The sequence below is a fragment of the Amphiura filiformis genome, chromosome 2 (genome assembly GCF_039555335.1).
Source record: "Amphiura filiformis chromosome 2, Afil_fr2py, whole genome shotgun sequence".
Taxonomy (NCBI): domain Eukaryota; kingdom Metazoa; phylum Echinodermata; class Ophiuroidea; order Amphilepidida; family Amphiuridae; genus Amphiura; species Amphiura filiformis.
Window position 1 is genome coordinate 71,804,538 of NC_092629.1, and position 15,284 is coordinate 71,819,821.

The window sequence follows — 15,284 nt, forward strand, 5'->3', positions numbered from 1 at the left end:
AAGATATGGCAAATCCTATCAATTCCAACTTTGTCAGTATTTCATCTCATATTGAACCCCTGATGTATTCAAATCTTCCTGCCTATCTACTTGTCAGATATTCTGCCCCTGAATTGCAACCTTGGGAAGTATATTCTGAGCTATTGAAGGTCAAAACATCCAAATCCAGTGGCCCAGATGGCATCCCTCCTAAACTCATTAAAGAGTTTGCGTATGAACTGAGAAATCCACTGACTAATTTGCTTAATTGTTCTTTTCGTGAAGGGGTGGTTCCGTGCCAGTGGAGGACTGCTATTGTAGTCCCTATTCCCAAGCAGTTCCCCGCTGTATCCTACATCGCTCACTGATATATTTGCCAAAGTAGCGGAAGGCTTTATTGCCAAGTGGGTTGTTAATGACATTCAAGACAATATTGATATCAATCAATTTGGTAATATTCATGGGGTCTCAACGGCTCAATATCTTCTCAACATCACTCATTATTTATTCCATGGTTCTGATAAGGCAAACAATGTTGGAACAGTAATCCTCACCGACTTTTCCAAGGCATTTGACATAGTTAGTCATACTGTTGCCATTCAAAAGCTAATTGCCTTGGAGGTCCGGGGGACTATTGTTACTTGGATTTGTAGTTTTTTGGACAATCGTCCCCAATGCGTTCGTTACAATCAAACTTTGTCCGCTTACCTTCCTCTTAGCGCTGGTGTTCCACAGGGAACAAAACTTGGGCCCATAACCTTTCAGGCAGTCATCAATGACGCGGCTACATACATACATACAAACTATTTATGACACGCTGTTTCATAGAGATCACAGCGTGTGCGATGATACACTATATAATAAATAACAAAACAAAAATAAAAGCAAGCAAATAATATTGTGTGAAAAGGTGTGTTTTAAGTCCTTTCTTAAACATTTGAAGTGATGCCACAGAACGCAGAGCAGGTGGTAAAGTGTTCCACAACCGAGGAGCAACATATGCGAATGATCTGTCGGCAGCAGATTGAAGAGTGCGAGGTGTGTAAGTTTGTTCAGTGATTCTGGTAGTGTCAGTTGAAGATCGTAAGCCAGTTCGTGCAGGTGAGTACAGAGACAAGTTGCAGGTCACACTATTACTAGCGATTGCAGGTCACACTATTGGAAATATGTTGACGACCTCACCTTTGCTGAAAACCGTTCCTCTAGTGTGACTAGCAATTTGCAGACAGATCTTGATGACTTCCTGAATCGGTCGGTAGATAATCAACTCCAACTTAATCCTGTCAAGTGTCAAGCTATGCAAATTTGTTTCAAGACAGATTCTCCTCCTCAGACTTAAAGATTGGTCCTACTCCTCTCTCTTTTGTGTCTTCTGCCAAAGTGTTGGGCATTTGGCTCCAGACTGACCTCAAATGGGATGGTCAAGTTGACCACATGTGGAAGAATTCAAATATTCATGCTTCGTTCTCTAATGAATTTTGGGTTCAATACATCCGAGTTAGTGTCCTTTTACAGAGGATATATTAGACCCCTGGTTGAATATTCCGATGTCATTTGGCACTCCACTCTCACTTCTAAGCAGGCCATCAAGCTTGAGAACCTCCAGAAAAGAGCTCTGAGAATTATCCTTGTGTCCAATTATGTGTCTTAAGACAATGCTCTTGTTGAATATAATCTTGATAAGCTGTCTGATAGAAGGGAGCAACATTGCCTTAACTTTGCTCGTACATTGTCCAAGTGTGATCGTACCACAAAGTTGCTTCCTCCCAGCAGAGGTCAGGCTCATGGTAGACAATTAAGAAACAATGCCAATCTCTCCCAGCTCCGTGTCCGTACTGACAGGTTTGCTAGGAGTCCAGTTCCTTACTTTGTTAGGCTGCCAAACAGCAACCCATCCTAATCCTGGTTCATTGTTGTTTTTGCTTATTTTTTGTGTACAATGTAATTCGGCCTCCGGGCCGCGATTTTGTGCCAATAAAATCATATCAAAATCATATCGTATCATATCATATAAATCAATACAAATAGCTGCAACTTTAAAATTCGGGTATCTTTGTTCCAAAACACTGCTGTATTGTTAATATTGAACAAAACTGGACAAATTGCGTATCAAAATGCGCGTAAATAAAATGATTATCCTTCTTTTTATGTTAAAATATTGCGAAAACAATTATTAGTTCTAAAGCTATAGACGTAGTTATAACAGCTGCGTTACTTCTTGTGCAGACTTTATGTGCGTTGGGGGTGTGTAGATGGGCGTTGTTTGTAGGGGTGTGTGGGGGTGTGCGTACATGTTTACCGGCAAACGAGAATACACAAAAGATTTTTCACCCTACACTGCGGACAGTCCGTAATCTCAAACTCCTGCAAAATACCTCAAATGCATGCTAAATGCTTTATAGCGCTATTTGCTTTAAACCGAGTGCCACACGTGTAAAAACTACCGTCCGCAGGTGCTGGTTAAAAATTCCGTTTCGTATTATACACAAAAAAAATTACCATTTTAGTCCACGGTTAGGCAACCGTTAAACATCATACACACGTCCTCGGTTAGATAGCAAAACACAATGTCCTCGATTTGCGACAAACACACATACACACCCGTGTATTACATATTATACTTCCGAGGACCTGAAAAAAATGACGAAAGTCTAAGTGTGTGTGTGTCCTCGGTGGGTTGTTATGTCAAGTGCTCAAGAGGTCTCATAGAGGGGGTAGTAGGGTATAAAACCTCATTTTCACCGTGTAACAATGGTTTGCGTAGCGAGGACGCGTGGTTAGGTCCTCGGTATGGGGGGGGGGGGTGATGTACTCGTATATAATGCTCCAAATTACCCTCAACAAATGACACAATAATGTAAGGAGACAGTCCCTTCTCTTTAAATAACACGTTTTTGTATTGGATTTTGGAATTTTAATGCCCCGATACATATATTTGTGAACAAATTTACCAACCAACATTATCATCACTCTTTTAAAGAAGCAACTTTGAAATAATATTAATATGTCGTCTTAACAGATCAAGAGAAGCTGAGAAAATTGTTTCTGGCCATTGGCAGACATTCCAATTATAAACAGGTCAAAATATCTTACAAGACATTATAGCAGTCTGCGAAAAAAAAATCACAAGTCTTTTTAGCAGATATTTCACACATAATTCATATAATTAAAATATGGGGAAAGTAACAACTGACGCGACGTATGATATGTCTACTTGTGGCACTCCAAAAAAGAGTATTAAACTATGTTATGCTATAAATTAATGAGATGAAAGGTGTCACTATGCAAAGACGAGATACATATACCCCAGACCTCTGGTCTTTGCATGTTTTAAAGCCACAGTCCACCGGAGTTAATGCAGATTGGATTCAGGTTGAATGCTCTTACTTGTTCCATGACATGTATATATATTCAGTAGTGTTAAGTTGTATTTCTTGGAAAACACACTCTTTCTCACTTTTGTATCATATATTTTTGAAATTTCTTTCGTAGTTCAATAGCTCTATATTTTGGCTTGTTTCTGGACATATGATACTATTAAGTCTTTCAACTGTTTATATTAAGCACAAATGGAAATTATATTTGAATTCTGAGCTGACTTCAACACTGCCCCCAAGTGACTAACATTGGTTAGTGTGGTACATTCTTCAAAAGGGGCGGTGTTGAATTCAAATATAATTTCCATTTATGCTTGTGTAATAATGACAGAAATTTATAAATAATAAAGGTGAACAAAGAGAGTATTTTCCCAAGAAATACCATTTAACACCACATAATATTTATACTTGGCATGTAAACAGGATCTAATCTGCATTAACTTCGGTGGACTGGTATGTCAGCACACTGTGTCCCTAATCATCTTTGTCTAGATCGGAATGAATCCTAACCCCTCCTTTATAAATGCCGAAGTTCGCAATAATCAATAATTTTCTACCCCCTCCTTTATGAATGTCGAAGTTCGCAATAATTAACCTGGTCTACCAAATAAACTGCCCTATATAGATACGACAGTTTATGAAATGGGTGACCGGCTCTCTATAATAGAATAAACTGCATATTCATATGGGCGCACATAAATTATATTAAATTTTCATCAATTTGCAATCGATTGATGGTATTTTATATTCAATTCGTTTCCAAAGAGGTCTAAAATCTGGTAAAAATACAATATTTTTTGAGGTATTTTTGGCGTTTCTGTCAACTTGTAATCAAAAATGGGAGCATAGTGTGTTCCAATATCTGTGGTGTTATAAATTAGATAACAAATTTGAGACCTATACATGAACTTGGATCCCCCAAAAGTTGCATAAACCAATTTTGAAAATAGTAGGCCCTCGGATTGAAAAATGGTCAAAACATTGACAGGAGACCCGAAACATAATTATTTGAAAAACAACTCTCTAAATGCTAGCTATATTTTACAGACAGAAAATGGTCAGGTTGCTGATAGAGAATGCAAATTCAAAATAAATGATCACAAGTCAATTTCTATTGGAATTACGGACACAGTAAATATAACACTGGTCAATGTATTATAACAAAAGGTAGGTGACTGTGACCGTTTTTTTCCTCGAGGAACTATTTGTCATAACTGTGAACTTTCGTGTTCAGAAAATGTTGGTTAATTGTGTCATAGTTAGACTGCACTATGTTTCTTATAGGGTGTTCAATATTTACTTATACTAAGTTTATTTCTATATTGTAATTGTATTTTTTTTATGTTTTCTTTGTTCCGGTTTCTTTGATTATGGTGTAAGGTCTGAAAATTTTTGATTTATTTTGAATTATAACAATAATAATATTTGAGACAGTAGTTACTACTCTTTGTCTCCAGATTATACTTTTTTGAAATAATAATATTTTGTATGACTTGTATGTTATGCATTTCATATTGTTAGAATAGTGTGCATTTTGACTTCTCTTGCAAATTTGATTGAGAAGTCGTTTTTTACCGCTTCAATTAATCGCTTTTACTTTCAACTATCCAAATGAACTCATTTCAAATTAAAACTACGATAGTGTTTTCTTGGCCTAATGTCATATATCCGAAGCAAATCAAAACATAGAGAGGAAACCAACGAACAGACAGGAAGTTCAAGTTTGTTTGTGACAGTAATTATAGACCACAAAATGACCCATTTTCTCTGGCCGTATATCCTGTATGTCTTTCATTGTAGCTGCATTTATGTGTTCTACTATTTCACTACTACGCCTTTGATAACGAGTTTTGGTCTTGAACTTGTGAACTGAAAAAGAAAATCAGAAATTATACTATAAAGTTCTTAAGGTGTTCATGTTTCCTGATATCAGACCTGATCATGAAGATCATGATGAAGCATCTATTACAGCTAGTGGTCGCCGTCTTGCCGTTGTTGGAAACTACAACAACTGCACAAGGTAAGCGTAAATGTGATTCACATTTGTTGTTACATTGAAGAAACGTACAACACATTTCGGAGTAGCTGTTGGATTTATTGCTAATGCTACAGATACTAAAAATTACATAATGTAACAAAATGACTGATATCATTGCTTTTGGCGGGAATAATGTAATCAGAGGTACACGTGCAGGCATAGTCGCGTCATCTACTGAAATATGAAGTATAACCATATCCCTAACTCTAACCCTAACACAGGGTGCGCAGGGTAAACCAGAATTATAATCATTTTAATATAAAAACAGAACAATGCGTCGGTCGCTACACATAGTGGCGTGGAGTGCTTATGCCAGATTTTCCGTTTCACATAGTGGCGTAAAGGTTTAGACCTAGCTATATCTTATAATAGTTATTCCTTTTTAACTATTAAAGATGCAGTTTAGTAGTTTGAATCTTTTAAAAACTTCAATTTCAAATGGAATCGGACCGCTGAGAGATAACAGTGAAAGTTGGTGCCAATTTAGCGTCTACCGGGGGCTTTTAAGCATTTGCGCGTGTGACACCACCTTAAGCAATCTCAATTTAGCTCATCATTGGTGTTGCGCCACAGAATTAGTGTAAACAATCTAATCAGACAGACAAAATGGCGGTTTGTAACCCGTGGTATTTACAATTTTTTCTGCCACTGAACACACTAAACTGACTAAAACAGACTAAGTTAGTATTGTACAGTATTGTGAATCATCAACGAGTATAGAGGGTATGTAATAAGACGTCACTCATAACAGAGTCATCCTCATATAAAATTAATTCTGTCCGCCATAAGTTTCCATGGGAAAATTCGCATGATAATACATTAAAACGTGTGATAGGTATGAATGGTTGTGGAATCGATCTAGAGACCTGTCTCTCTGTTATCATAAGTTATCATAAACTGCCTTCTAGCATGGCGGCCATTTCAATTGTTATACCATTACGGTTGGTTTATTGCAAAAACTTTATTAAAGAAGTAATTTATTAAGTCAAAAAACTGTGTTTGGTGCGTATGTCAACGAATCGCAGGTACATTCTGCAAGTAGGGAACGATCTGTCTCACATTGACCAAGAATTCACTCATCAGGACAGATTCTCGGAAAAACCCTACACTGAAGGAGTATCAATTCCGTTAATAGTAGCATATTCTTCTCACGTACGCCACTATGTGTTGTGACCGACGAATTGATGAATTGAAGTTTTTCATATGCCTTCATTATTTTGTTAAAGGTCCTGAATAATTGTACGCGAATGTTCTTCATAGTTCTATACAGGACGCTAATTTGATTAACTTAGGTGAGGAAAGGGCCGGATTTCGTCTCTTATTTGGCGTATAGCTTACTCCGGAAGAAAGACACACCGGAGTTTGCGACGGTATAAAGTGATGTCCAGCCTCCGGACAAAAGCAGCAGTTTTATTCTGCTGGTTTTATCTTTATTTTAACCTGCTTATAAACGTTCATTTTCTGATATAACTCCAGCTTCTATTCAGAATGTAACTGTTACTGCTGGAGCAGACATTTACCTGCAATGGCTGATTAAAGATCCGATAATATCTTTGTATTGGGTGAAAGATAGCGTCACCGTTACAGATCTGGAAAGAGAAATATTTGTCATTCCGGAACGTGGACTGCTAATACTGGACAGTGAATGGGGAGACGGAGGATATTATACTTGTGTGATGATAACCAGACAAGACAACCGCGATAACGTTATGGAGCGGGTGTTTAAGGTGGAGGTGGTTCCATATATCCATATGGACCAGAACATTGATGAGGGTACGTTATTGATTATTCGCCATCGAAATAGGTCACACAATTACTTGTAAAGTGAATCAAGCTTTTAATGAATTTGCCATCCACCATCAAAAAATCTTTGCGTTGTGATCTTTTTGTTGTAGAAAAGTTCAAAAGCATGAGAATAGAGACAGTGATTTTAATTTTTGACTTGTGAAAACCGCTGCAAGACTAAAACTGCGTTCGCAAATAAATGAAAATTGCCACGGCCATATTATTTGTTTCGTAGAACTTAACTCTTAATATAATGTCGATTTTGTTAATTAAGAAATAGGTAATTTTACAAACTACCATTGCATGTTGAACCCAATACTATTTGAGAACATTATGATTTACACCAATTAACCATAACGTTCTTAAGGTAGGGGATTGTTTTAACTCTACGGTTTGCCAACCGGCATAATGCTGATGTTGACACCCAAACTACTTCTGATAATCGTATATCGGAGATATCGGCTTTTAACCTTGTAGTTGGATTGTTCGTAGATTTCTTAGCCTCAAATCAATTTTGCCTACATTTTTGAATACATGGGCAGAATTCCCCAATTTTTCCAAGCGATATTATGTGGGGATTTTTTGTACTTGATTTTGTGTCACTAGATTGATGAGACATAATAATTGCTGTACATAACAAATATATTTTAATATGACGTTTAATACTGTTAAATTCCATACCTCTAAATGAGTGGTTATAGACATGTATGATTATAGATGGAATTCTAAAATGAGTTGGATGTAAAGAGCCGCCTCTTCGTAGTTTGTGTTCCAAATAATGGCTTAGTGACACGAAGTTAGATTATGTTTATGTAACAAACCTTCAATTTCAGATGACTCAATTCAAAATGTAACCGTAGTTGTCGGTGAAAGCTTACATCTTGAATGGCTCAATGAAAATCCGTCTCATGTGATCTGGATTAAAGACAACGTAACTATTAGCAGCAGCAGCGTTGCAGGTCGGACAGGACGAATTGTCACAATACCGGAACAAGGCCTACTAATACTAGACAGTGCTTTGGAGGACCAAGGGTTGTATACCTGTGTGGTGATAACCAATCAAAATTACATTACTAAGCGAACGTTTTTGGTAGATATCGACGATCCCTTCATTGATGTGGATGAAAGCACAGGAGAAGGTAATTATTATGCTCTTGAGGGTAGAAAGAGTGCAGGGTCGCCCCAGTGGTTTAACGGGTACACCAAACGTGATCTTCCTGACATATAGTATACTATATAAATAGCAGTGCGCACTTTCTTTGTGCCAATTTAAGGCCAAGATTCACCATCATCCGTCAATTATGGACCGAAGTAATGTTACAATATTGCATAATTTTGGTAACAAAATAATGATACACTCCAGGAAATATGTTATTCCTGATACAGCCCCGTCAAGAAAGGACATTTCAAATAACGTTAAATAGATACACTCATAGAAATGACTTGTTCGCCTTGTTGGCGCAATTCAAAAGGAGTAAGTTTGGACAACTCAAAAATAGTGTAAAAGTTGCCAAAACAAAATTCATTTTAGTTATTCGAACTTAAAAATGCTGAAAAAGCTCAAAAAGTTCCGTCAACCAATCAACTTTGTTGGCATTACTTAAAAGTTGATGTAAGTCGTTGCGTCAACTTTTTAAGTAATGCCAACTTCTGAATTCAAGTTCAGGGAACTTAGAAAAATAAACAAGATTCAAAGAACCAATTAGTTGAGTTATTGTAACTCAACATGTAAGTTTTGAGTTATTCCAATTTGGTACTTTGTTACTAAATTCACGTAATTTGATAATTTTCTGCACAATTAGCAGTATTCAAGTATTTATTTTTGTAATCAGTGCAAAATTTTGTATATTATAGCACACCTCTAGAAAATTATGCTAACCTAGGCTAGTTTCAATTTCTGAGTTGTAACAACTCAATAAAGTAAGTGCAAATGAGTGCGACCAACTTAAATGATATCTAGTCAGCGTTACTCAAAATTGTACGCGTTGGCATTACTTAAAAAGTTGATGTAAGTCGTTGCGTCAACTTTTTAAGAAATGGCAGGTCGTGGTTTCATGATAAAGAAAATTAGAAAATAAACAAGGTTCAAAGAACCAATTAGTTGAGTTATTGTAACTCAACGTGTAAGTTGATGTAACTCGTTCATATTAAGTTACTGGTACTTACTGTTTTGAGTTATTCAATTTGGTACTTTGTTACTAAATTCACGTAATTTGATCATTTTCTGCACAATTAGCAGTATTCAAATATTTATTTTTGTAATCAGTGCAAAATTTTGTATATTATAGCACACCTCTAGAAAATTATGCTAACCTAGGCTAGTTTCATTTCTGAGTTGTAACAACTCAATAAAGTAAGTGCAAATGAGTGCGACCAACATAATGATATCGAGTCAGCGTTACTCAAAATTGTACGCGTTGGCATTACTCAGTAAGTTGATGTAAGTCGTTGCGTCAACTTTTAAGTAATCTAACTTCTGAATTCAAGTTCAGGGAACTTAGAAAAATAAACAAGGTTCAAAGAACCAATTAGTTGAGTTATTGTAACTCAACGTGTAAGTTGATGTAACTCGTTCATATTAAGTTACTGGTACTTACTGTTTTGAGTTATTCCAATTTGGTACTTTGTTACTAAATTCACGTAATTTGACCATTTTCTGCACAATTAGCAGTATTCAAATATTTATTTTTGTAATCAGTGCAAAATTTTGTATATTATAGCACACCTCTAGATAATTATGCTAACCTAGGCTAGTTTCATTTTCTGAGTTGTAACAACTCAATAAAGTAAGTGCAAATGAGTGCGACCAACTTAAATGATATCGAGTCAGCGTTACTCAAAATTGTACGCGTTGGCATTATGCACTTATCAAATGCAACCCCGGCCCCTGGGGACCCGGGGATGGCCGGGTCGTGAGCCGTGGATTTTGGGTTTAAAAGTTCAAGTCCCGGGTAAACACCTAGCCAGTCCCGGACCCACCCGGGCAAAACTCTCAGCCACTCCCCGGCCCTCCCGGGGCGAATATCCGATGCAAACCGATACAAACCACGGGTATTCCTCGGCCCAAGTTCCCGGCCCTGAGCATCGGATATAGGCCTGGATCTTAATATGGTTTTAATATCGCGGCAATCTTGTCATGCGGGCTCAAAATTCGGCAGGTTTGTCTTCAATGGACTGCCAAGCTCTGGACATGCTGGGTGGATTCAAATATTCACATATAGGCCTACATGTGTGTTTCATTGTAAATACGTCAGAGGGGGATCCCTGTGTGCCATCACTATATTTAATATGCATGCTTGTTTTAAATATTAGGAGGCATGAAAGGCGGGTCGGAAAATGCCGGGAATAAACCAGGAATGTTGTATTGATGTATAGGGCCTACATGTAGGTCTATGATTAAAACATCAAAGATATTTGGGGTTGTTTTCGATCATCACATGTGTATGTCTGATCATGTAACTCAATTATGTAAGTCTGTCAACTGGCTGATAAGAAACATATACAGAATTCGCCCATACATTGATTATGATACTTGCCATAATACTGTTAGAGCTGTCATTATATCACGTCTTGATTATTGTAATGTGTTACTTAATGGTATATCAAAGAAAGATCTAAATCGTTTGCAGAAGTTGCAAAATAAGTGTGCACGTTTAATATGTCTCAAACCAAAATTTGAGCATGTTACCCTCTCTTGAACCAACTTCATTGGCTCCCCATCAGTGAGAGGATTGCATACAAGACGCTGCTTTATGTGTTTAAATCTCTGAATGGACTCTCTCCCCAGTACTTAACTAACTGCCTCACTGTGAAAAGATCATCCCAGAGCGCAATGAAGACCCGCTCGGCAGATAGTATTTCCTTCCTGGTGCCTCGTTCTAAGAAGGGTGCTGGTGATAGAGCTTTTTCAGTGGCAGCTCCACGTTTGTGGAACACCTTACCGGTTCATATCAGAAATGCCGCTACTCTTGAATCATTCAAAACTATGCTCAAGACATATCTTTTTCCATAATGTTGTTTTCTGTATTTGATCATGTTTGCTGTTCTTTTTAATATGCTTGTTGCGCTTTGTAGCCACAGGAAAAGGCGCATTATAAATTATGTTAGTTAAGTTAAGTTATGAAAGAAACAGATCACAACATTTACATCTGTCCAGGATACGAGAGTGGCGAATGTTCGATCTTCGCATTAACATTTTATGCACATAATATTTATGATTTTTTGATGTCAATACAAAAACTTCAATTATAATGCGGCTATTCTGTAAAGGCCCATAACCCCATTCAAATAGGCCTGTCTTTTTGGAGCACAAGTTATTAATATTTTGTTTCACCAGGTTGTCATTTTGGATATTAAAAAAAAATCCTTTCAACATCCTTCCAACATGAAAATATAATATAGTTTTGAAAATCTGTATATTAACACAAGACATTGGATTCAATTTTTATATCATACACCTATAATTATTTTTTTAAAGAAGAAAAATACAGCTCTTTACTCTGGGCGGGTGGTTTAAAACTTGTCCATGATACGGGAGTGGCGAATGTTCGATCTTCGATCTTTGCATAAACATTTTAAGCACATAATATTATAATAAATAAAATACATTTGGCATAAATAAGCATACATATAGCAGGCTCTCGTTTGGACGTGCATGTCATGAAGCCAGTGTGGTCTGGTTAAACATGTTAACTTTAGAGGCCCGCTAAATAAAAAATTTGGAAACAACAGCCAAGATTTTGTTTTTGAAATGGATTTATAATATGAACAGTAACATTAATGTGGCGACTCAGTTGATTATTAATATACACCCACGGCTCAAGTACGGCAAAAGTGATAGGATTACCCGGCCCATAAATGCGGGCATCCTTACTAGCAAACCACGGCCATGTTCACGGCCCATTTTACTGGTTGGAAAACCCCGGGTAAGGTACGACATAATCCCGGCCCTCGCCCTGGTAAAGTCCGGCCCAATTTCCCGGGGTTTTGGCCGACGTCAATTCTTCTACCAGTCCCGGCAAACACCCGGCTCCCCCCGGGACACATTCTGAGTCAATCCCGGGTCACATGATGTCAAGTCCCGGACCATCCCCGGGTCCCCAGGGGCCGGGGTTGCATTTGATATGTGCATTACTCGGAAAGTTGACGCAACGACTTACATCAACTTACTGAGTAATGCCAACGAACAATTTCTATGAGTGTAGATTGGTGGAGGGGAAAAGTGGTTACTAAAAAAATACCTTTAATATAACTGGTGCATTTATTTTCTGTGTTGTGCTTTTTTCTTCATTAATAGATTTATGTGGATATCCTCGTGTCCGTGGCAAAATTGTTGGAGGAAAAGTCCCGGAATACGGACAATCACCATGGATGGCTATGTTGTGGTCAAAGGTTAAAAGGAGGCCTGTGTGTGGAGGAGTATTGCTGAACCAAAGATGGATTGTAACTGCAGCTCATTGTTTTTCACCACCGCGTGGATTAAACAGCTCGAATATGTAAGAATATTAATTCAGCAAAACTGATTACATGTGATGAATGATTAAAAAGTTATTATGGGGTATTAGGCAAAATACCTGCACATCACGTACAAAGCATTTTTCTCTCAACTTACTCTATGCTCACCAGCTTTGCCATGTTGCTGATACCCCAGCAAACGTTTATTTGTCGGGTTATATAAAGAGTATACTAAGAGTATAAAACGTTTTCATAACCTTAAAAAACATTTTTTGATAATCTATTGCTCAGCAAACAAAAATGTTTTACAGAAAATGTTTAAATGTCGGGTTATATAAAGGGTATAAAACGTTTTAATAACTTACCAATAACATTCTTGAAAACTTGATACAAAACATTCTAAGCAGAATGTTACATTGGGGTTGAAAAAATATTTTGCGAAAAATGTTTGCCCAAAATATTTGCATAACGTTTTTAAAACGTTTTCATGACCTTTATATAAGCCGACATTTAAATGTTATTAAAAGTTTTGAAAAAAACATTTTAAGAACATTTCTGTGTTTGATGGGTTCAAATATTTTAACATAATGCTATTTAAGTATTGACAAACTATTTGGCAAAAATGTTTTCAAAAATAGTTTACAATAACTTTTTGAAAACATTTAAAAATATTGTTGTAGTGTGCTTTCATACAAAACGTTTTAAAACGTTATCATGACCTTTATATAACCCGACATTTTAATGTTATTAAAACGTTTTTACCTAAACCAAAAGCCAAAATATATCTTATTTAAAACGTTTTTAAAACGTCTTTGTGTTTGCTGGGACTATACAAATGATACATATAATAATTGTCTAGCATGAAACGGAGATGCATCATGTTGGCGTGCAAGAATACCAGAAAACGTGCAATGCGTGGCCCAAGCTCAATCCCCTAGCCTGTTGCACAATTTGCTATGGTCACGTGTATCAGATTTCCACACATATTAAAATGAAATATAATCACTAAACGAATTAATGAATTTACCTTTGAAAGTATCGATCTTTGTATTGAAAACTCATTTCTAATACTTCATCCCGGGTAGAATCCCGAATAACAACTAAAATTCAGTTTCATAAATATTTTGGAATATTCTCTTTTGCAAGGGACTCGTTTGAGATTCGTTTAGGAGAACACAGTACAACAGAGTATGACGGGACGGAAGTCATTGTTGGCCTGAAAACAGTCATCATGAATCCGAACTTTGACAAGACAACCTATGACTCAGATATAGCTTTACTTAAACTTAGGCAGCCTGTCACATACACAGATTATATTTCTCCTCGTAAGTATGTCTAGACTATGCCATAGTCGATTTTTGATAAATAAAACATGTTATTAATCATGACGAAAGCATTCAGTTGAACTCGAAATTATACTGATATTTATTACATCAAAATACTAGTATAAAATTGTTATGAAAAACTATTTCTTATTTTTGCGTGACAAACCCAGAAATATTACTCACGGCTTGAGCTTTCGCCATCTTGGCTGATGGCTTGATCACAAGTGTCTGTTGTGATCTGGTCCACTGCGTTTCACGCGGAGGTTGGATGCACTCTCACTCCCAGGGTTGAAAGTTGGTTTTAGCAGTGGATCATATACGTGACTGAGAGAATAAGCACCGTCGTCGCGGTTGATAGTTTTGGCCCCCTTTCTGCGTATTTGTATTGCTTCTCTAATTCTTCGTGATTGGCGTTAGAGTCTTTGTCTAGAATGCTTGCCTCTTCCCAGTTGATGACGTGATTTTCCTGGGCGATATGATCTGTAATTGCGGATTTATGTTGTTCTGTAGTGGAAGCCTTTCTGTTGGACCTGGTGAATTTAGTGTCTTTGAGAGTTTCGGAGTCTTTCTGGTGTTCTTTTATCCGGACTCCAAAGGGTCTGCCAGTTTCGCCGACATATGATTTATCGCAGCCTTTGCAGGGGATGTCATATACTGCATCGCTGGTTTCCATAATGTCTTTCTTGTCCTTTGGATGAACTAAGATGTTTTTCAAGGTGTTGGTTGGACGCATCGCTGTTGAGATCTTGTGTTTTTGAAAGATCCTCTGTAGCTTTTCTGCCAGTCCTTCCACGTACGGTATCACGACCATGCCTCTTGATGGGGTTTCTTCCAATTTCTTTGATTTCTTTTGTTTTTGCGGTTTATCCTTCATCTGTTGTCTTCATCTTCATATTCTCTCAGTCACGTATATGATCCACTGCTAAAACCAACTTTCAACCCTGGGAGTGAGAGTGCATCCAACCTCCGCGGGAAACGCAGTGGACCAGATCACAACAGACACTTTGTGTACAAGCCATCAGCCAAGATGGCGAAAGCTCAAGCCGTGAGTAATATTTCTGGGTTTGTCACGCAAAATAAGAAATAGTTTGATCTACAACCCTACTGATGCATCTGTTTACGGTTGTTATGAAAAAGTTTATATAATTATATTAGTGACAGTAAAAGTAAAGTATACGCAGGCTTATATTATTGCATGCAACATCATAATGTCAATACTGAACAATTCTAATTTTAGAATCTGCCAGTTTATTATCCGCGTTAAAAATCGACTATGGACTTTCACTTTTACCCCGGGACTTCGTTCTCTAAAACACACAGTCAATC

General features: G+C 37.2%; 1 protein-coding gene across 1 annotated transcript; it reads left to right on the forward strand.

Annotated features, from left to right (window-relative positions):
• The first annotated feature begins 5,172 nt into the window (after positions 1 to 5,172).
• Positions 5,173 to 13,972, forward strand: LOC140142656 (uncharacterized). Its single transcript, XM_072164658.1, has 5 exons — positions 5,173 to 5,376; positions 6,871 to 7,167; positions 8,013 to 8,318; positions 12,476 to 12,674; positions 13,780 to 13,972. Exons 1-5 carry the CDS (start codon positions 5,298 to 5,300, stop codon positions 13,970 to 13,972), a joined length of 1,074 nt encoding a protein of 357 aa, XP_072020759.1. The 5' UTR covers positions 5,173 to 5,297.
• The last annotated feature ends 1,312 nt before the right edge of the window (positions 13,973 to 15,284 follow it).